Source organism: Bombyx mori, chromosome 5, assembly GCF_030269925.1.
Source record: "Bombyx mori chromosome 5, ASM3026992v2".
NCBI lineage: Eukaryota > Metazoa > Arthropoda > Insecta > Lepidoptera > Bombycidae > Bombyx > Bombyx mori.
In genome coordinates this window covers 5553323-5577648 of record NC_085111.1, presented here as the reverse complement: position 1 = coordinate 5577648, position 24326 = coordinate 5553323, and the positions used below count along the sequence as shown (strand labels likewise).

The following is a 24326-nucleotide window of genomic DNA, read 5'->3' as shown; positions in this document are numbered from 1 at the left end:
TGTAAATCAAATGTGTACACCTGTAACGTGTCATCATTCTTGCACCTTAGCGTGTCAGCTCGTTTCATGTCATAGGCTTGATCAGCTAGCGTTTTGTGGTTATCATGTTGAAGTATGAGATCGATTTTAACAGATTCCTCTTGACACAACTGTATCTGCATCTTAAACTTGTCACAAGTGTAACAAGTATCGACACGCAGTTTTTTAAATGAAAGTCCTAATTTGTGAAATTCCTGACTATAGATTTTGATTGAAGGTGGATTATTCCGATCTTGACAAAATAACTCAAACATCTTTTGCATTGTTAAGTGAGATGGCAAATACTTCTTTGATGTAGACTTTCTCGTATAGTGACTTTCGTATGACGGAAATGACATGATATGTGTCTTAATTTCTAGGCGTTTTTCGTTTGATATCTTATGCTTAGGAATTGTTTTCCCTCGCATGTCATCAGTTTGAGTACCCCCTATGGATGATCTCCTTTTCATAGCAACTGTCTTTATAAAATTGTCACTTTCATCTAAAGTTTTCATTAAACATCCTCGGCAGACAGGTTCACGTTTACCATGCACAGTAAAAAAGTATTTATATGTCTTCATTCTAAGCTTTTGCTTTTCAGGTTCAATAGCTCGTATTCTTTGCGTAGATTTATCTTTAATTTCCATTAAAGACGCCATGTATGCAGATCTTTTTGCATATGACCCCATTTGCCAATATTCTGTAAATATGGCATGCCTATCAGTTAATGGTATACGTTCTTTACATTTCATTCTGCAAACAGGTAGCTCTTTCATAGTACGATCTGATATACATTTTCCTTTTAATGTTTTGTATGCCTGTCCTAAGTTACGTTTTAATTTTTTTTCTCTTTTTATAGTACGTATACTCTTTTTTGGAGACACATTAGGATTAATTGAAATTTCATCACAAGTACTTGAACTTGATGTGGTTGAAAGTCTCGGTAATTCATAACATGGATCTCGTACAGAATCATCACTAGAGAAGTCAAGTACAGGATGGTATGTTAAACTACTGACTTGACCTGATGATGTCGACGGTATAGGATCGTCTACCACTAGGTTCTCTGTGTTCAAAATCGACTGTTGATTTACATTTTCTAAAAAAGGACAAAACAATCATCTATTTATAATGATATAATTACGTAATTTGCAAATCATAATTTTGAAGATATGTGAAAATATACCTTCATTGCTTTCCAGATGAGTGGATAACGCCATTTCAACTAATTTCTTGCATCTTTGAATATTCATCTTAAATAATTAAAATATTTAAGCACTCACACACAACTAACTAACACAACTAACCAACAAACTGTGCACAATCGACAACATTAGTAAATTAAAACCACTTACCGAAGTATTGTTTACGTTATAAATATTTTTAAGTAACCACTTTCTCTAAAGAAATGTTACATTTTGATGTTCTTTATAACATAAGTCAGACTTCTTACGTTAATAACTTTGTACTTATGGTGTTCCTTAGAACATAAGTCCAGTTATGTTTTTTAGTTCGTTTGATTATATTAGGATTTAATAAGGTTGATACAGAACGCCGCTTGAATACGCCATGAAATACTTGAGTTTGATTTATGTGCTTTAGTCAGATTGTGTGTTGAGCAAAATGTAAACCGATGATGTAATAAAAAATAAACTGAAAATTTTGACTTATGTGCTTTAGTCTGCCGACCCTAGATATAAGCCCACAAAATCCACTGGGCTAAAAGCTTTCCTTTTATTTCAATTTCTTTAATTTCATTAATTTATATTATCCTACTATTTCTCTTTTTAAGTAGAATAATTTTCTAAAATGCTTTTAGAATTGAGAAGAAAAATATACGTCTACTGGAAAATTCATTGTCTCGGTGGCAAGTGTTGGTACAGTCGGTGGCTGGTGGTAATGTTGAACTTGACAAGAACACACTGGCAGTTCTCCGTGGTCGTCTAGTTCGATATTTAATGAGGTCCAGAGAGGTAAGGTGCTCAAACTATATTAGGAGCTTCAGTAACTCAATTCCCGCGACATTCGTATTCGTCTAAAGCTAAGCGTCCACAGGTCGGTATCGTGCGCATCGGACGCATCGCATCAATCGCATTATTTTTTCATACTGCGTCCACTGTATCGGCAGCGATCGGATTGCTGACGCAAGTACCAGCAATCGGATTGCCGATGCCAGTTTCATTCGGATTTTCTTAGTGATCGAGCTGTGTTTGTGAGAATGGAGGAAAGCGAACAATTATTTGTCATTATTGCTTGTTTGTTAGCTGAAGAAGAAGAAAATACAGGAACATCTAAAAAAAGAAAACATAATATCTGGATACACGATATATTCAAGAAGAGATCGGAACATGGAGAATACCACGCACTATTTCCTGATCTGTTAAATGATGACATCAAGTTTTTCCAATATTTTCGGATGTCTCAAAGCTCAAGCTAAATTCAATTTTCTTGTTGACATCCATCCACAAATGGCGGATGACGCGGCGCGAGCGCGAGGGGTGCGTCCACTGGTCGGCATTCCGTATGACGTCATCGGCACGCATCGCAAAAGTTGCCTCTCGGAGCATCGGTGTCGGCATTGCCGATGTGCGATCCGTACAATGCCGATCAGTGGACGCACTTGTATGACTTTCTATACAAAGAATACTACGATCCGTTAAATGCGATGCGTCCGATGCGTACGATACCGACCTGTGGACGCTTAGCTTAATGTGGCAAGAATCACAAATAATGTTCTTATAAAATAGATTTTTGTTAAAATAAGAGATTTTTGACAAAACCTTATTATAAATTTTGTTCTTGTTTAATAGGTTTAGGCCGGTTTACAATGCTACTAATAAATATGCCATGGTAGGACTAGAATCCGGCTACAATTATCAGAATTACTAGAATTAGAACTAAAAAAAAATCATTTAGTACTTTGCTCAAATATTTATAATATTTTAATAGTCTTTACCTATGAAATTATCGTTTAGTATACATAAAGTGAGAGTAAATTTTTTATTAGGTAATATTTTTATTTCTATCAATCAAAATATGCACACAATACAGTATTGATGCGTCTTTGCCAGGGTAGTGGTTATTGTAATTACTATTTCTGCCACTAGCCAATTACTGGCACTAAATTTAAAAAATATTTTCCGATAATCAATTATAATATTAAAAATTACAGTAGATATGGGGGGAATAGAGACGTGTTAGAATAAGGACAAATTTGGGATGTCACAATCGTTTTGATGAGTTGTTAGATTTAACTTTGTTGAACTGAAAATGCCTTTTATATATTGAATAGTTTAATTTAGTCATCAAAGTTTTATAATTCATTATGGATATTAAAAAAAGTGTGTGTGTCCGCTCCGACGCACGACTGGAGTTTACTGGATATAAAAAATTAAACGAAACAATACGAGAAATAGTTCTATATTACGACAACACGATACACTACAGATTATTAACAAATTAACGAGACACAAAACAAACGACTAACAAATAAAAAAAGTGTGTGTGTCCGCTCCGACGCACGACTGGAGTTTACTGGATATAAAAAATTAAACGAAACAATACGAGAAATAGTTCTATATTACGACAACACGATACACTACAGATTATTAACAAATTAACGAGACACAAAACAAACGACTAACAAATATATGAAAATACAATAATGAGAGAAACGCGCGATCAGTACGAGGCTTTGTGGCGGACTGCCGGCGCAGCAGCCCGGCGTCACCTGCGATAACGCATTTCGTGTGACATGCGCAATCAGGCGCATAACGCATTTCGTGTGACATGCTAGTACGATTTTGGTCCCCATAATTTTCATACCCCGGGCCTATATATGTAAATCGATTCTAAAGGAGTAAACTCCAATATATGAAAATACAATAATGAGAGAAACGCGCGATCAGTACGAGGCTTTGTGGCGGACTGCCGGCGCAGCAGCCCGGCGTCACCTGCGATAACGCATTTCGTGTGACATGCGCAATCAGGCGCATAACGCATTTCGTGTGACATGCTAGTACGATTTTGGTCCCCATAATTTTCATACCCCGGGCCTATATATGTAAATCGATTCTAAAGGAGTAAACTCCAAAAAGTTAATTACCTAAAGTTAGGTACCTAACTAACAACTAAATAGTGCCAGTGCCAGCCCTATCGAAAAAGTATTGTCCCCAAACGTAACCTGATTCACCCCAAAGCCAAGGTGAATCGGGTCAAGCTAGTTTTTTCAGTTTTTGTGTACATTTCGTAATGAACTATGTATAATAACACATCTATACATATAAATAAAATTGGAGTGTCTGTTTGTAATATTGAAATAGCCTCTTTTTATACTACATGCATATGAATATATATATACGGTACATACACCAAAATAACATTTTTTACAATTTTTGTTTGTCTGTCTGTCTTTCTGTTTGTTCCGGCTAATCTCTGGAACGGCTGAACCGATTTTGATGGGACTTTCACTGATAGGTAGCTGATGATATAAGGAGTAACTTAGGCTACTTCTTTTAGACTAGCTTCGCCCCGCGGCTTCACCCGCGGTAAGACAATAACCGCGGGTAACATCGCGGGATTTAGCTATCAATAATAAAATTTAATGTTTCCGAAGCGAAGCGAGGGCGGGTCGCTAGTCGTATATAAAAATGTAAGCCTCTGGAACCGTTTTAATCTCAATTCTATTTGTATTTACCCTAAAAAAACCATTGAAAATTTGTGTTGGATTTGGAAAGGGTCCCGATTCCCCTCAATCTGCGGTATCCAGCAATTTTTGACCACTGGTCATTTGGCGCCCCTTTGTGTGTAGCGCCCGCATGACGAAGCCCCTCTTTTGCCCGCTCCCTGGCTACGCCACTGGTTTAGAGATGGTCTTTTGTAGATTGAGTATCGTGAGCTTCAACTACCGCTTTTAATCGTTGTTGACTTTAGTTTTCGAGCGACCACGGAGATAATTTTTTAGATCAAAAGTTCCATGTCGGAATCGTTCAAGCCAATAATGAGTCGTGCGTTCGTTTTTAGTGTTCACACACTATACACGTATTTAATGTTGTGAGTCGTTTGTCCCGTATTGCTAACGCGACGGAACTCGTTTTCCATAATTACTCCTATTATTATCACGTCCATTTCGATGAAAAACATACAAATGTAGAGAAAACAAAACACTAATCAATAAACAAATGACTGATTTGAAAATAGAATTCCATATTTTTTAAATAAAATTCATTTGAATTTAGAATTGATTGCCAGCGATAGATAAATTACGTTTCAAATGGCCAGTATTTTAAAACGGCGGCCTTATATGTTATTATTGTAATCTCTTTAAATATCGTTTTAACTGGCTGGCATTTGATGTTTTCCTAAAAATATTGTGTATATACCGAAAAGAGTGAATTTCAATTTTATTGGAGCGAGGTCAAAATAAATACATTGAGTAATTGAGAAATTTTTAGAATAAAATATGATGGGCTCTGTTGTGCAATATTGGCTAGCTTGGTCGTATTCGTTTGCAATTATAATATTTATAATGGCTGACAGCTGCCATTCGCCGTAACTGTCTAGGTTGATCTCAAAATCTGTAGATTAAATACCTTATACAATACTTTCAGTTCGTAAGTAGCTGGAATAGTCTCTTAGGTTACCAGTGATCAGGTAAGGGAAAAAAAGCTTTACGAGTTACCATTTGGTAAGACGAAAGCAAACTTATTAAAAACTGACTAGTCTCTTCTTTTGATCATAACTTGTCATTGTGGCAAGTTTTTTCTCCAGGGTTTAGTTACAATTTTTTTTTATTCTATGTTGAGGCTGACAAGCATACGGCCCACCTGATGGTGAGTGGTTACCGTCGCTCGTGGAGGTCAACAATGCCAGGGGCAGAGCCAAGCCATGTATTACGATTAGCGTTTCTGCTTACCGTAAACGATTTATTTTTGATCAGCAGTAATGATACTGATTTTTTATTAAAGTGCTGGTTTCATAATTTAACATCCTTTGATGCAGGTTTTTGTTTGATGGGCTACAACTCAATCAATGCGTTACGCTCATCTTCACTTTCTCATCTATCGCAATTTGATGACTTTAGCATATTTGGCGGTGTTTTTAAAACGGTAATGATGAAAAATAAGAAATGCAACGCGTCGTGTCTTACCATATTATTGATCTATTAGCTATATCCGAAACTTTTGTTCAAAAGTAACGATAGTAATCTTTATAATATTTCCACTGTTGTGAAGAAAACGTATTTTGAATTTATCAAACAAAAGCCGGAGGCTTAAGTTGAGAGTTTTCAGTATTGAGAATCAGTAACAGGTAACTACAGTACAGTAACAGCTCAGGTACACCGGAACAGCAACGGTACCTTCACACGCCTATCCACATGATACAGGAGCCTTCAGATCTACTTTCGGAAACTCCAGACGCTAGGGCCGACTGAAAACTCCGCACCCAAGGATGATAGCTAAAGTTACACCTGTTTGGGGACTGACAAGGCTGCAAACTATCGTCAGGATAGGGAATTTCCGTTTTCTGATCCTTCCATATACAGCTTAACTCTTAATCAACAAGCGCTATAAGAAAGAGAAAGAATAACCTTTTACCTCACAGAACCCACTTCACCGTTGTCTACCCTTACGATTATCTCACTGAGTCTTTCGAGTCGTCAGCATGCCTAGAAGTTGAGCAGTAGCTCTACTTCTCAACAAGAGAAGCTGTGTCTTATACTAACTTAAAATTACACAGGTGTATTTTACGAAATGCTATGTTTGTATAAACCAGGATTATCTGGAAATCTTGCAATCATTGGGAAGTGCGAATCCTCCATAACTAAATTCGACGACCGGATAACTCCCCGTGGAAAGTAAATTTATTGACTTGCATTATTGCTCCAGGAAGAGCCAAAACGCATTGGTCCATTCACAGCGTCTTCTCCTGCAGCAAAATTCTATACGTTTAAATTCAAACTTAATTCCAATCACACTAAAAACGATATCTACTTATATCGATCGTATGATACTCACTTATTTCTGTTATTCGTGTCAGGCCATGACACGTTCGTCAAGGACAAATCGAACCCTAATGACACGGTCAATCATGTTGTCGCGTGTACGAAGTATAACACATATATCACAATCTAAAATTTTCCCTCGTTTGAATATCGATCTTTCTATACATAATCATGAAGTGACTTTATGCTCATACACTTGGTATGAAAATTTTTAAAGTGTTAAATCTTATCATTTTTTTAATCGCCTTATTAAATGTCTTCGTACACAACGTTATCGTTATTATCGTCTTTTATCGATACTGCTACTAATTTAGATTGGCTTAAGCCGTTTACAACTGATATTCGGTACTGAATTTATTTATCGATAACATTTTGGACTTTACGTCTGTAGTTCTTTGCTCTGTGTTCCTAACGTATGTCTTTTGATTTTAATCATGAGTGTTCGTTGCCAGTAGCATGAGCTTTTAATGCACAGTAAAAAGAAATTCAATTATTTTGTTTAGTCTCACTAAAATATTTATGTTCTCAATGTTTTGAAGAATTTTTTTATATAACTCTTTTTTATTTCGATAATGAACGGTAACCAAATAACAGTAACCTTGTCGTTTCGAGCACTCGACTTTGAATTTAATTCGAAAGGAATTGTTGTCACGTTGCTGTTTGTTGAGTAAAACCGCAAATTATAAAGTTTCTTCTTAGTCTAGCATGTTTAGTTTAGTTAGTCTAATGTTTGTTTAGAACAATTTCCGCTGTTTGATCACATCGTATTGATATATTTCATTTGGTATACTAAACGAAATACGCGTCGACTATTATCAAAGCCGGCAATGTGACTTTTGGACAATTATTGGTAAATCAGAAAAACGAATTATTGACTTTGTATTCCATTGGCAGTCACAAAACTCTTCTGAACGACATCTTAGATAAATAACAGGTTAAGTATTAACCTTTATTAAATGCAGGTTTTGAACCGTATTCTTTGAAGGAGATGATTATATTCAAATCAATCTGTATTGACATATCAATAACATTTTTTTGTCCAAATGCACAGATTGCCACCTTTGATAATAAACGACTCATACGTAACTTACAATGTTTCTCGAGTGGAATCTCTTTAACTTCGTCTTAACGAAATGAAATAATCTCGTTTGTGTAATTTCAAGTGTATGGTAATTGTTTGTTCTTGTATTATGTCATCTATTATCTGACTTGGTGGCATAGTAATTGACGATTGCTAAGCCCAGGGGCGTTGGGTTCGATTCTCACATCGGGCATACATTCATGTTACGAACATATTTGTTTCCTTTTTGTTCGGGTATTTAGTATTTGTTTATTTATTTAAACGTATATTAGTATGTATATCAGTATCTAGTTCCCATTGTATAGAGAATCCTAGTTTGGGACCAGATGACCGTATGTCATTAAAATATGTGCTACTAATGTGTTATTAATATTATTGTCGGTATTGTTCAAATTCAAATTCAATCTTATGGCACTGAAGTAAGTAATTTCTAATACTCTGACGAACTCGAAATTTTATAAAACACTCGAACATGGCTATGTTTTGAGAATCGACAAGTACCTACTACTACCAAACACTGTTATATTTACACAACACCGGCGTATAACACGGTCATTGTTGTTGAATTCAATGGAATTCATAAATACACGAACATGTCAATAGATGATGGAATTATAATTATACTTGACCGATGGATCGATAGCAGTGAGAAGAGCATTTTAGTAACTTGGTATATTTCAATCACATTAGATACATATTTATATTAACTAATATCACCTGTGGCCAAAATACCTAAAGTAAAGGATCATGTATAAACAAAAAAATCATGTGTTATTTTACCCACCTCAACGGTAAAAAACTTGATTAATATTTATTTACGTTTAAATTGTATTTACCCTTCGAAATATATAAGCTATAAATATTGTGTTTTTGTAAATATAACTTGTAGTTACATTATATTATTAGAGTTGGTGCATTCCGCCATTTTACAAGCTCTCCATAACGTGACGTGATTTGGCGCGAAAATATCATTATCGTCTTCGTTTTACAGCCGGCGCGAAACTATACGCGCGAAATATAAAAATCTAGAATTAACGCGAAGCGAACGCAATAGTTTGGTTTGATACTTTCTCGAACGAAATGAAAACTCATTTGATTTACTTCGCGCACGAATTCTTCTACCACTTCTTTGCATTTTCATTGCTTGTGTTAATTTATGGTTATTAGGTTTGACATATTATGCTTTAACTTTTGAAATACATTGCTAGGTACGGAAATTTGCGTCACGTTTTAATAAGAAAATACGTATTTACGGACAGTAGATGTACTAAGGAAATGTTAGTTACAAAATTGTATAGTTACATAGAATGTTGAAGCAAGAAAAAAAAGGAGATGGTGAATCCAATACAGTTTTTTTATCATTATAAGAGAAGAGAATAAGGTAGTGGGATATATTTGAATTATGCTCAAGATATTCGACATTTTTGAGTCATGCTACAAACAAAACTATATGGAGCCGCCGACCGAGAAGCAATGGACAAGACACAACATCGGAAACGTTATCAGGTGGTGAGCTGCTGTGAACGCGTTCAGCTTACTCTACACAGTTACGGCCTGGCCACGGGGATCGGCGGTGCGAACAGCGAAGCGGTGGGCGAGGCGACCATTCGCGTAGCACCGTTTGCAGGCCACGGGTACTCACGTTCGCCGCCGCGACTAGTAAGGAAGTCCGACAGCGAAATGTCTATATCGAAATTATCTCGATATTGCTTACAAATTAATAGTTTTTTGGTTCAGGACCTATTATTTGGAAAAGATTGTGAAGTACATGATTTGAATAAGAATCGGAGTATACCTATAGATGGAGAATTCCACAAGAAGTACGAGAAATACTTTGGGTGGCTAGACTTCCAAATAGCTGGTCTAGCTAGTATTTCAGCTATTTTATTTTTTTATTGCTTAGATGGGTGGACGAGCTCACAGCCCACCTTGTGTTAAGTGGTTACTGGAGCCCATAGACATCCACAACGTAAATGCGCCACCCACCTTGAGATATAAGTTCTAAGGTCTCAAGTATAGTTATAATGGCTGCCTCACCCTTCAAACCGAAACGCATTACTACTTCACGGCAGAAATAGGCAGGGTGGTAGTACCCACCCGTGTAGACTCACAAGAGGTCCTACCACCAGTAATTACGCAAATTATTATTTTGAAGATTTCATTTTTATCACACGATGTTATTCCTTCACCGTGGAAATCAATCGTGAACGTTGAGTGTTGTTGAGTACGTATTTCATTACAAAAATTGGTACCCGCCTGATATTCGAACACCGGTGCATCGCTCAACACGATTGCACCGGACGTCCGTTAGGCCACGACGACTTTAAAAATATAAAATAAAAAATAAATAAAAAATATAAAAATTTCGGCGTTAATTTTTCGCGGCGAAAACAACTAAACTCATTTAATCACTGCACTATTCGCCGCGACTACCGCTCGACTCCGTGGCTCGCGCCGTCCGTATTCATGCATTTGTTTTGCTCGCCCGCCGCATCGCGCGATTCGCTCGGTACATTTCGCCGGTCGCTTCGCCGGTCGCCGGTGCGCGTGGCTTGTTAGGTACATTTCTATGCGCTTGTTTTAGTCGCTAGACGCTTCGCCGTTCGCACCGCGCGAATATTCGCATCGGCGAATGTCCCGTGGCCAGGCTGTTAGGCGGTGTGGCGGTCTTCGATCAACAGTTACTATTGTTGACCGAAGGTGGCGGTGGCGCGGTTACAGCATCTTCTTCTTTTTTCAGTATGGCAACTGGCTTCTTGCGATATCATTGCTACCAGTGTTGCCTTCATAAAAATCTTCAATTATTGTATACATACATATTTTATTATATGAAAATTGATATGAAGCGGAATGAGATGAAGTTGATTTATTCGAGACGTTAATCAATTGTGATTAAATTAAATGAAAAGCAATGAGACGAGACAAAATAAAGTGTCAGTAATTTGGCGGTTATTTACTGAATCTTCTGAAGGGGCTTATCGGGAGAACCCGAGATTAATTGCCGTTTAAGATTCAATTATAATTACGGACTTAAAGTTAACGTTAGTTTCAAATCGATTTATTTTTATTTCAATTTTTAAACTGATTATTTTTACACAGTCATAATTAATTACGAACGATTTAATGAAGCAATGAAATTTGATTGCATTTCTACATGCTCGTTGTGAAAGGATTTTTTAATGATAAATGAAAATCTCGAGAATAGTAAATTAAAAACACGAACAGAAATTATGCGTGAAATTAAGAATGAGGCTTATTCTTACTGTAGCTTTTTTAAATTAGTTCTTTTCATTAGAGCTCTTTTTATTTGGGATTTGTGCGTCATTGCACCCGACGCTTCGAATCCCAAAAGAAAACAAACGTCACTAAACATCGTCGTTTCTAGAATTAACACGTCGAACTGAGTGATAATCGAATCGAATTCTCGTCGAAGGCAGATTAGATTTTGAAGTCGTCGTGAAGTCGATTTTGAAGTCGTCGTGGCCTAACGGATAAGACGTCCGCTGCATTCGTGTTGAAGCGATGCACCGGTGTTCGAATCCCGCAGGCGGGTACCAATTTTTCTAATGAAATACGTACTCAACAAATGTTCACGATTGACTTCCACGGTGAAGGAATAACATCGTGTAATAAAAATGAAACCCGCAAAATTATAATTTGCGTAATTACTGGTGGTAGGACCTCTTGTGAGTCCGCACGTGTGGGTACCACCACCCTGCCTATTTCTGCCGTGAAGCAGTAATGCCTTTCGGTTTGAAGGGTGGGGCAGCCGCTGTAACTATACATGAGACCTTAGAACTTGTATCTCAAGGTGGGTGGCGCATTTACGTTGTGGATGGCTATGGGCTCCAGTAACTACTTAACACCAGGTGGGCTGTGAGCTCGTTCACCCATCTAAGCAATAATAAAAATAAAAAAAACCACCATCGTCCACTCTTGAATACCTCATTCAATTATTAATGACAGTTTAAGAATTTATTACTTTCCCTACACTAAAGAGACATTGTAACTATACTTGAGACCTTAGAACTTATATCTCAAGGTGGGTGGCGCATTTACGTTGTGAATGTCTATGGGCTTCAGTAACCACTTAACACCAGATGGGCTGTGAGCTCGTCCACCTATCTAAGCAATAAAAAAAAAACATTAGAAAAGTTTTCTTATATTTTTATTTTGCATAGTATTAAATATATTTTTCGTGTCCTTCATATACCGTATGGACTCCGGTAACTACTTCGATGAGCCGTGAACTAGTCTGCCCGTTCAATGGGTTGAAAAGGTTAAGCAGGGACATGCTAAATAGGATAAGAGTAAACTTGTACGAATCAACCACTAGATGCGTCATAATCTCCGATGTCGCCATTGCACAGATAACATACCTTGGTCGCATAGAACATAAAAACTTATTATATGGGCTGTGACTTTGTCAGTTTTACACAAAAACTTCTCGAGATAATTTTGTCAATTAATAATAATACTGTGGTGTGAAATCATTTACTTTGACTGCCGAAGTGGAAGTCGCCACGATGACTTTGTTACTTAGTAACCGGAATCCGAATACATCACAACACACGATAAAATATCCACAATTTACATGTTTAAAAAACTCATGTATGTCGTATAGCAATCGTTATCTGATGTTAAATACATTCACGAACGATTGATAAGATCGCACGATGTAAAAACGTACCGAAACTTAATTATTTTAACATTATTATACCGTTTACGGATTGTTTGATTACGAACATGACTACTTATTTATTTAAAAATTATTTACCAGCTCAAATATCAGAATTGGGTTTCATATGATAAATACTAATATAGTCAATTATAAGTCCTATACCAAAGTGGGTTCCAACCACGATTTTTAGTTTTAATGAGTTCCGCATATTTCGGCGCGGACTGAAGACTGCGGGTAGGATGTTAGGAGCAATCTAATCTGTCTACCTTCTTTATGGTTCTTTTTTTTATGATACCAATGGAACTTAATGTTTCGCCCCGACAATATATACTCACGTTTTGCAAGTGTTTGCTTAGAACACTTTTTAGGTTTTTTTTTTGTTAGTACCAATTTCACTCACTTGATAAACTGTGGCCACCGCAACCCTGGTTGAGGTTTTTTTATTTTTTATTGCTTAGATGGGTGGACGAGCTCACAGCCCACCTGGTGTTATGTGGTTACTGGAGCTCATAGACATCTATGACGTAAATGCGCCACCCACCTTGAGATATAAATTCTAAGGTCTCAAGTATAGTTATAGCGGCTGCCCCACCCTTCAAACCGAAACGCTTTACTGCTTCACGGCAGAAATAGGGTGGTGGTACCTACCCGCGCGGCCTCATAAAAGGTTCTACCACCAGCAAAGTTTTTTATATTTAGAAATTATGTTGTTAGCCGCGTTTTGGTATATAGTAAATCGGTATATACTCTTATCTCAAACGCTAATGCAAGACTCATGCGGGCGGTGTTTAGGAGATATGGAGTAGAGGGCAGAAGAAGGACATAATAAACTTGCAAAGGTCGAAGTATCTGGGAACGCCAAAAAAATCCAAGATAAGATAAATAAGCTGGGTAAATTCATATTGACCGAAAGATGTTCATAAAACTTTAGAGATTTAAAAAGAGTTTAAAGTTCTTACTTCGGCCCGGATTCGCTCGCGTGTGGAAAAAAAGGAAAAAAGTGTCAGTGTAGTTTGTACTTTGAGTATATTTGTAGTTTGACATGTCTTTCTTCAAACGACACGTCATCTCGGATCCTCCCGATCCACTAACGGTGCTTTTAGGTACTTCAAGCACCGGTCACCGTTCTCGTCGAACCCGTCGCTTGCGACAAAGGGCTCGACGAGTAAATTAACTCCCAGACACAGCCCACTGAGTTTCTCGCCGGATCTTCTCAGTGGGTCGCGTTTCCGATCCGGTGGTAGATTCTACGAAGCACGGGTCTTGCTAGGGTTCGTGTTAGCATCGTCGTCAGGTTTGAGCCCCGTGAGCTCACCTACTAGCCACGGTTACGCTGGAATAGCCGCTCCAGGCTACCAGCTTAGGTAGGAAAAAAAAAAAACTTCAAACGAGGCTTGTGGAGAGTAGTAAACGGTAGACAGCGGCTTGGCTCTGTCCCTGGCATTGCTTAAGTCCATGGGCGACGGTAACCACTCACCATCAGGTGGGCCGTATGCTCGTCTGACTATAAAGAGCAATAAAAAAAAAAGTTTCCCGTGAGAATGAAATGTTTTTTCGGGATAAAAGGCAGACTGACTTAATACTACCACTTTAAAAAAATTATATCAATCCGTTGTATCGTTTCAACATGAAAGAAGGGCAAAGAAACACACAAACAAATATACTTTCAAATTTACAATATTATTTATGGATTTTATTAATCAAAAACACTATAAATAACAAAATACTAAACATAAATTTAAATCTTACCTTATTCGTGCTTAAACTTTCGTAAATAATTGACAATAATCTAAGCCAAAATAGTTAGCTAATTAGGTTCCATTTACTCCTCTGTTTATCAACCGACTTTTTTGTTTAGTTGCTAACGAAATATTGTCATAAAAGTATAGTCGTAGCTTTTATCAATAAAAAAATTAACATGCTTTAACAAGAACCGACATCAAATAGAAAAAAAAGATATTCCAAAACAAATTAATATACACTAAAACAATAATTATCGAAATCGGCGTGATATTAAGCTATTGAGCTATTTGTCGCGCACGTACTTAATGCAAATTTAAGACTTATTATAATATGGTTTTCTCATCGATACCATTATCAGAATAGGACTAAATTGAAATGGGATCACACGGGAAGCGTCAGTTTTCTAATAAAAAAAGCATCATCAAAATCGATTCACCCAGTCAAAAGTTATGAGGTAACAAACATAAAAAAGAACATACAGTCGAATTGAGAACCTCCTCTTTTTTGAAGTCGGTTATTAAAAATAAGATTATCGGTAAGTACTACACAAAAAAATTGGAATGACAAGAGAAAAAGGTCCTGAACTGTCTTGTTCTATTAATAGACCCATTATATAGATGTGTTCATAGAATTACGGCGATAACCACAGTGATTACGTGGAAGAGAATAGTCTATCCGTTTGCTTTTAAAATTACATTTAAAAATTTTCTAATAAACAGGCCATTTTGACCAAAACAAAAAAAAAATTGTTCTCAATTTAAAAGATACACGACGAAATGAACGGTCGTCGTACAAATGATTTGTCTACACATAACGGTTTTATATTAGAGCAATGCGACACACAACACATTTTCCATGAACGTAATGCTAATTGAGTTAGCCGTGTTCACTCATATTGTTGACATCGAAAAAATACACGTTCGATACGACGACTAAAAATTTCACTGTAAGGCACTTCTCAATTTGAAAAGGTAAGATAAGACGGTTTTTTAAATAATAAAAGAAATCGGTAATCTACTTGGAGTTCATTTAACTACACTATCGTATACTTTTTGTTGGATTTGTCCTCACTGTACAAACGCTCATTTATTCGGTTTGAGAATAAATAAATATTTACTAACAATCACGCCACGTTAACTGGTCCCGTGATAAGTTCGTAAAGAACTTGTGTTACAGGTACCAGACAACGGATATAAATGTAAGATTTTTATTATACACATATGTACATATATTTAATATACATCCATAACCCTGGAAAATACATTTATATTTATCATACAAATATCTTCCCTTGGCGGGATTCGAACCCGCGACCCCCTTGTGTAGTGACCATGTCACTTACCACTACACCAGACGGCCGTTAAATAATAATAATTACTTTATTAGTTTTGTAGGCGCAAACACAGTCAAAAGACGTTTAAACGAATGTTACAAACAACTGGTTAGTGTTATAATATAATGTTTAATTAACAAAATGTAAATTTTCTAAAGACACGGACATTATTTATTTCGCTTGACAATATTTTGACTAGAATCTAAATAAATAACAACCTAATATTATTACCTAAAACCGAAACCCGAAAATCTTAGGTAAGACTAAATGATAACGCATGGCCAATACATATGCATGTTGGTTGGCCAATTCTACATGCGTTCTATTATAAAAAAAAAAATTTTTTAATATTTATATACAAACTATATTTCAAAATGAATTCGGGACTAGATACTTGTAAATGTATATACAAAATATCGAAACACTGATTAAACAGTTTCCAAGTGTTCAATATCTTTAAGATGACTTTATACAGTTGTAAATCAAACGAATCAAACTTTAAATTGTAATCTTAATACTAAAGAGATTATAAATTATTTCAATGATAAATATAAATTACAAAGAAGATAATAATAATTTAACCGAATACTTCGATGATTTCTTGATTTTTTCAATACTGTACATTAGACGAGACTATATTGAAACATTTTTAAATTATTAATTTGTTTGAGTGTGTACTTATACGTTTTGTATGTTAATGTCTTCAGTGCTCGGTAAAACTTGAGAACGCCAAGTACGTCAATAATAAAATGATATGCACAAAACAATCATTAAATTGTTAAAACATTTCCAATGCTTCGTTGACTTTCATTGTTTTCGTGTGAATGTTTAAATAATTGATTTGTACGTTCGTATGTATTGATAATATCAAAGGTGACTTCTATTAAGACTCTTTTGTTTTATGAAAACACACCTCATTCTAGGTTGAAATGTCGTCTGCTTTTCTCAGTTTCATTTCTTTTTTTTTTTTGAAGTGTATGATTATTTTCAATATTACTTCAAGTTAACATCCATCAAGAACAATTAATAGAGAGTCATTTAAACTATTCGATTTTTTTAAATATGATATTTATGCTATTTAAGTAAATTGAATTATGGAACCTATATAAAGGTTGATAGTTTAGTTTCGTGTTTGACAGTTGTTTGCAGTTCTCGTGTATGTGTACCTAAGTATGTATGTTGTGCGGACTGTGCATTATTTGCTGTATTCGTGTTAGAAAATCGATTCAATTCGCATACTGGGACTAAAGTGAACAATTCTTGACAAGTAGGTCAGATGTTATTGCGGATGTGCTGGTGTTTACTGACACACAAAAACATAAAAATGTTTTTTTTACTAATGTTTTTTTTTTATAACTGCAACAGAATTTAACATATTAAAATACCTGAGGACTGTTCAAGCTACCGTTGCCAATATAAAAAACTTAAATAAACAAAGTACTGGATTACGTTTATTTCGTGGTACTTTATTATTATTAAAGATAACTAGTAAATTATTTGGTTACTCCTGTTTTGGAAAAGGTTTCCCGTACACTTGCCTGCGTTACGTAAGTGCGAGCTTCTCCAAGACGTGTGCGGCTTAGACTAGCACCCACCCGATTTCTTCTTGTGAGTGTCGTAAAAGGCGACTAAGGAACTCGCCGAAAAAATGGGTAGCGGCGTTTTCTGTGTATTATACAAATCGGATCGCCAACTAAAATTTACTGGACGTATGGCATATTTTAAACTAGCACAGGTAGTTACAACCATCCTACTTTTTCTGCCGCCTAGCAGTTATGCGTCGCGGCTTAAAGGTTGGGATTTCGGATAGCCATTATGTAATTTTTATTTAAACCATTTTAACAATTTAGATTTAAACCTATGTATAAGGTATATATATAAGGGTGACGACATTGACGTTGTGATGTTATTGGGATTTGGTAACATCTTATAACCGATTGGATCGTGAGCTCCTTCAGGCGCTCCATCGAAAAATGTATATTTATGAATTAGGGGTGTGCGAATCCATCATGCTTGTTGAATTATTCAGATCGTAACACTTTAGAATTGTTTGAAATCTTAATCGAACATTTCCATTGAAAATAAATTTTATAAGTTTTTGAAGTTAAAAAAGAATATCTTCATTTAATTTCACGATTAGAAATGTCAACTTTTTTAATCGGTTAATTATTCTACAAAGAGATAACCAACAAAATACACGCTCAAATTGTACATTTGACTTATTTGTTTGCGTTGTTACACAAGTTGATACAACATTATTTCACCGTATTATACGTCACTGTCGTTCGTACAAAATAACATTATTGTTGTGAAGTAGTCTGTATGTAAAGAATAAAATTAAACACACACACACACGAAAAAGGTTTTATGATTTTCGCATGAAGACATCCAGGTTTATCATAAGCTGCATGTGGCTGGCTATCAATGAAGTCGCCTTGAAGCATTGAATAATTTTGTGTATAATTAGCATTATATAATTACTGCGTTAGTATATTGAACGCATTCGAACTGTACAGATGCAAATAAATCTAGCTTAAATTTGAAAAATATTATCAACCGGGGTAACACTTACCATGTTTTCAATTACGTAATTACAGAATAGAAAAAGTTTCCGTGACGAATTTTTTTCGTATCTCTATAAATGTTTACTTTGTTTAAATGCGAATTATTTTAAGAAATTAAATTAAATTAAATTCTTAATTGCTCATAAAATAATTACTGGTTAAGTACTAGTACTAATAATGTATTGTGACTTGTGAACGTTCGTACTCATATATGTACTCTGTTATGTATTGGCTTCAAGGATGGTTGATAAGCGAGTTTCAATTTCAACAGCTGCGATGTTACAATAGTTTGAACACATTACATACATACGTGTGCATAGGTAGAATATTATTGTTTTGACGAATAATTAATATTCGATTGTTACTGTTGTCATACTGGTGGTAGGACTTCTTGTGAGTCCGCACGGGTGGGTACCACCACCCCGCCTATTTATGCCGTGAAGCAGTAATGCGTTTCGGTTTGAAGGGCGGGGCAGCCGTTGTGACTATACTGAGACCTTAGAACTATATCTCAAGGTGTGTGGCGCATTTACGTTGTAGATGTCTATGGGCTCCAGTAACCACTTAACACCAAGTGGGCTGTGAGCTCGTCCACACATCACAGCAATAAAAAAAAAAGTATTTCATTTCATAAATTAATTAATTACAGTGCTTAATTCGTTTTTTTGTGGGCATTATTGATAAGAACAGCGGCCTGGCTGGTAGGCAGCGGCTTGGCTCTGCCCCTGGCATTGCTGACGTCCATGAGCGACGGTGACCACTTACCATCAGGTGGACCGTATGCTCGTCTGCCTACAATGGCAATAAAAAATAAATATAACTCATCCGTAATAAAAACAATTAGGCATTTTTTTTTAAATTAAAATATCTATCATTTTGTGGCGATTGAAACACGGTCATTTTGGCACGCTTTTTCTGTGACGTCTCAGACACAGCACACAGAGTTTCTCGCTGGATCGTCTCAGTGGGTCGCGTTTCCGATCCGGTGGTAGATTCTGCGAAGCACGGCTCTTGCTAGGGTTCGTGTTAGCAACGTCGTTAGGTTTGAGCCCGTGAGCTCATCTACTAGTTAAGGTTCCGCTGATATAGCCAGCCTCTCAAGGCTATCTATCAGCTTAGGTAGGAAAAAAAAGTGACGTCAGGTTACAGACGAATTCGATGTCAACAACGGAGCGAAAAGTTCACAAAGTTAAAAAAGTAAGTGATAAAAATGGAAACCATGGAAAAGCCAATGAAAACTTCTTATAAATATTGTGCCGTTCATTTCTGCCCAAATAATATCAAAACTGCACCTGACAAAGTATATTTCCTTTGCCGAAACATGCAGATATAAGAAAAAAGTGGTGTAAGGCTATGAAAAGAAACAGTGTATTCTGTTTGAGCTATTTATACTGTTGTGAAGATCATTTTAATGTAAGTAAAGAAATAAGAAAGTAATAAAATACATATCAGAATCTTTTTTACTTAATTAACTGCACATGCTCGTTTTGTTTACAAACCTCGACGAAAATATAACTTAGTTTAAAGATTTTCTCAATGTATAATACATAGGTATATATTTATAAGATATATATACCTATGAATAGATATATACCTATCAATAAAAACAGCTTTCACTTCTCTGAATTCAGCAGACGTAAAATCCGAATTAGATGCGAAATAGGTGCTCATCATAAACACGTCTATTTTAGGAAGATTATCTGATTGTGCTTTGACAAAACGGGTTACAATCATTGTGAGTCTTTCTACACGAGAATGTAAAAATTTAACACTGGGCATTTATTATTTATTAACTTAACATGAAACATATGATACACATCACTAGAAACCATACAAACATCTTGTTGACACTGTTGACAGTGTAGTTTGACGTCACATTTTGTTCCACCAATAGCGTTGCGTTTTAGAAATTTGCGAGGGAATTTGAATAAAGTCAATTCTTGACGATTTCGCTATTAAATTATGATAAATTTCAAAAATAATTGTATAGGTATGTTTTTTAGCAATCAAAATTACAAATAAAAATGTTTTTTCCATTTTAGAGTCACATGCATATTCCCTATTGGCTGCTTGTTCGCTTAAACGCCATATTGTAATTATTATTTTTTCGAATGCAAAATCGAGGTAATGTAATATTTATATAGATTTTAAAGCATCAGTGGACAAATGACAAATTACCAAGTACCATTTAGCGGCTAATAAATAAAATCGTGTTTAAAAAATGAAACCCGCAGAATTATAAATTTGCATAATTACTGATAATTACACGGCGCTTCTGCGAGGTCGCACGGGTAAATAATACCATCGTCCTGTTTTTTTGGGCCACGAAGAAGTGCACGCCCCATTTTACTATACAATTGAGACTTGGACCACATTACTCGTATTGGATTAGATGACGTCCAACAGCTATATACATTCAAGTGATTTTGATAGCCTATGAAATTGCACGAAACGTGATCACGTTATTTTACTATCGGCGCACACTAGCTTTTCCGAGAACGAATATTAATCGACGATCTTGCATTAAAAAATTTCCGCGTACTACCGATCGGGCACTCGTGTAGAAAACTCAGCGAAAACAATTAATCGTTAATTTAATTTACGTCGTTCGATAAGCCTTGAACAGCTGAACCCGGCGGCCTCTGTTCGAAAAAAACAAAAATACGAAAAACAACACGTTTACAAATTAAAATCGAATCGTACAAATGGAAATCGCTTACAATTGCGACTGTTGTAAATTTACACCGAAAATAAACTGACAGTATCATTTGTGTAAATAATTAGTTCAAATACAGAACGCACATAATGGAAGTAGTAAAAAGAGAACTGATAAGCTTATCTGCTCGATTAATGTGTCAACAACTCTATCTCGTTTTGTTAATAACACATTAAACGCGTAGGTACATTCAAGAATATAATTCAAAACACTTATTTTATGAAATATTGTTTCAGATAAATACAACAACCGATCACATAATGAATAGGTCAAATGAGTTCGATGACCTTTGATGATGATCTTATAATAATAATTGTAATCAAAACAAAACATGTCACAGAATTTGTTGATTACAAAATATTAATTTAAATTTATAATGATTGTTCGGAAACGAGACGATGTTATGAGAAGTCTTCGATTATATTATTAGTCTCAATCTGGCGACAAATAATTTATATTTTACTGTTGGGTAAGATGACATGTAAGCCCGCACGGGTCATGTCTATTTTTGCGGCAAAGCAATCATCGATTGTGGTTTGAAGGGTAGGATAGCCATTATACAATCCAGATCACCGCCCTCGTCGATAACGACGAAGAGCTCGACGAGTCTATTAACCGATAGACACAACCCACTGAGCTTTTTAACGGATCTTCTCAGTGGGTCGCGATTCCGATCCGGTTATAGCGAAGTACTGCTCTTGCTACGCCTTGTGTTAGGACTCCCATGAGTCCGTGAGCCCAACTACCTGGCTGCGCGTATATGGAATAGCCCCTTAGGCTACCACAGAATAGGTAGGAAAGAAATCTAGATGAGACTTAGAGCTCGTGCCTCAAAATTGTTTTGACAAAATTGTTGACAATTTTATAGAATAAAGAATCTTATAGAAGCTTTTGTAACGATTTACCACGAGGTGCACCGTCATTTTTTTTATCCTACCTATGCTGATAGCCTTGAGAGGCTATATCAGCTTTTCCTTGACATGTATGTGAGCTCACGGGACTCAAACCGGGTGTTCCTAACACTGGCCCTAGCAAGACCAGTGCTTCGCAGAACATGCAACCGGATTGGAAACGTGACCCACTAAGAAGATCCGGCGAGAAACTCAGTGGGCTGTGTCTATGGGTTAATTCCCTCGTCGAGCCCTTCGTCGCAAGCGACGGGTTCGACGAGGACGGTGACCGGTGCTTTTGGTAAAAGCACCGTTAATGGATCGGGAGGATCCATAATGACGTGCTTTGGGCGACGTCGACTGTTTACCATTCGGTTTACAGGATCGGGTATGTAGTTTCCAGCGGCCACGACAAGAGGGTTCTCATGTCGTGTCGCCTTCTCGAAATGGCGCAATGTAGATAGTTATTGACAGAGTCGAGTTTCAGGTCATCGTAGAGATCCCCGTTCCTCAGGAACCATGGTGCTCCGACGGCTTCGATTGACCGGAGCACCGTGAGTTCATTAACCTAAGTATGCAATAAAAAAATAACCTTTAAATTTAAAATAACGAAGTCATCTATACAGTGCAAGATAACCGTACCCAAAACGGATAAAATCTAACCCATATTAAATATTCATTTTCATAACTAAACATTAAATATTCGGTATTTTAATAAATTAAAGCTTTATGATCCCACAACCCAAAGTAAAGATAGTTGAATCAGCCCTCCTGCGTCAACAGACTGCCACGTAACATCTGTTTTTATTTGTATTACATTGCGTGTGTGCATGTAACGTTGATAAAATACGCTGATTACGTGGATCGCGATTATTTTTAATTTTCTTGTACCACGTATAAAAAACATCGGAATAGGAAATAATTTCGTGAAAGGTTCTCGCCTACTTGAGAAAGATTTTTCGTGGACAAAACCAAAGAAGAAAAAGCGGTGGTAGATTCAGCGAAGCATTGCTCTTGCTATGGCTAGTATTAGTAAGGTCTTCCAGGTCGAGTCGCGTGAGCTCACTTATCCGTCCGCACGTAATGGGAATAGTAGCCCCCTTACGGCACAAATGACTAGGTAGGGAAAAAAAGATGAGACACTGTTAAAGTTTTGTCCGGTTGCCGAGAGAAGGCGATTCTGATGTCTGTTGACCGTCACTAGCAAAGAATCAACCAAGTTTTAGCTAACCCAAAAAAGAAACAAAAGTTTCAATACCTACTTGATTGTCTGTATTAAAATTTCTGAATGTGAATAATTAAAATAATGACGCCGTCGTAGAGAAAGACCATTATAATTTTAAGATACTGATTGTTATCGAAACCATGGAATGTTTTATCTAGAATCAAAAATAGTATAAAAGAGCGACATGTGGACAGAGTCGTCATTCAGAACGAAATTACCTTATACTTGTGAGGATTTTTATTACAATGAACTCGTTTTTACTGAATGCGAATGGTGATGAAACGGACGCTCAGCCATCCTTGGCGCCCTCGGACATTGGCGTATTGGCGTATTGGCTGTGTGTTGGCGTAAATACACGGTGTCTCAGATGTAACGATAAACTGGCATAAGGGGACAGACACGCTGAAGCAGGAAAAAAAAATTAAAACAATCAGCGTTCTAGGCACAGTAGTATTTGTGTGGGTAATATTTTACTGTTATTCGAAACATTTAAATAACTGCGTATTAATAAGCACCTGTTATTGAGTAATATAATTCTTCTTCATTATCAAGTAAAATAACATTGATAATATATACGTTTGTATGTCTTAAGCATGTATTTTAATAGGCACATGTACAAATAATAACTATAAAATAACTTGGGCCGATAAACCTTTGGACGTCATTCATTTAAATAATTTGTTTTCATATCGAAGGTCACTTTTATTGAATAAAATATTATTTTTAAATGTACTATAAAAAATATTCGGAGGTTCGGTCGTTCCCTTTCTTCTAATGTAGGTTAATATTTTCAAGTACTTCTTTACATATCAATTAGCTAGTATTAGCTTAAATATAGGGCACAAAGTAACCGATAACAATATTAGTTTGCCGATTTTCGCCTTCCTAATAAATAATCAATTTAGTGAACTCACAACGTTAAATAAATCGCAATTAGCGGATGTTGCCTCACGTCACAGCGACCTTTGATCCCGCGCCTCAGACAGTTTTAATTACCTTTACTTTAAATATTCCTTTTTTTTTAAATTAGCGAATAAAGTCATTACAAGCATGAGGTACCTCACGCTGGTGT

At 36.2% G+C, this 24326-nt stretch overlaps 1 protein-coding gene and 1 long non-coding RNA gene across 2 annotated transcripts in view; one reads left to right on the top strand and one right to left on the bottom strand.

Moving 5' to 3' along the window:
- The window catches only part of LOC101738766 (microspherule protein 1), a 30961-nt gene that overhangs the window by 3871 nt on the left and 2764 nt on the right, over positions 1–24326 (top strand). Inside the window, exon 6 of the mRNA XM_004932306.3 lies at positions 1838–1991. Coding sequence (XP_004932363.1) covers positions 1838–1991 — 154 coding nt within the window. The remainder of the gene's footprint in view (positions 1–1837; positions 1992–24326) is intronic.
- LOC134198887 (uncharacterized) lies at positions 3580–23712 on the bottom strand. Its single transcript, XR_009973157.1, has 2 exons — positions 18432–23712; positions 3580–17524 (listed from the first exon to the last, which is right to left on the bottom strand). It is a non-coding gene; the product is annotated as an uncharacterized LOC134198887 (long non-coding RNA).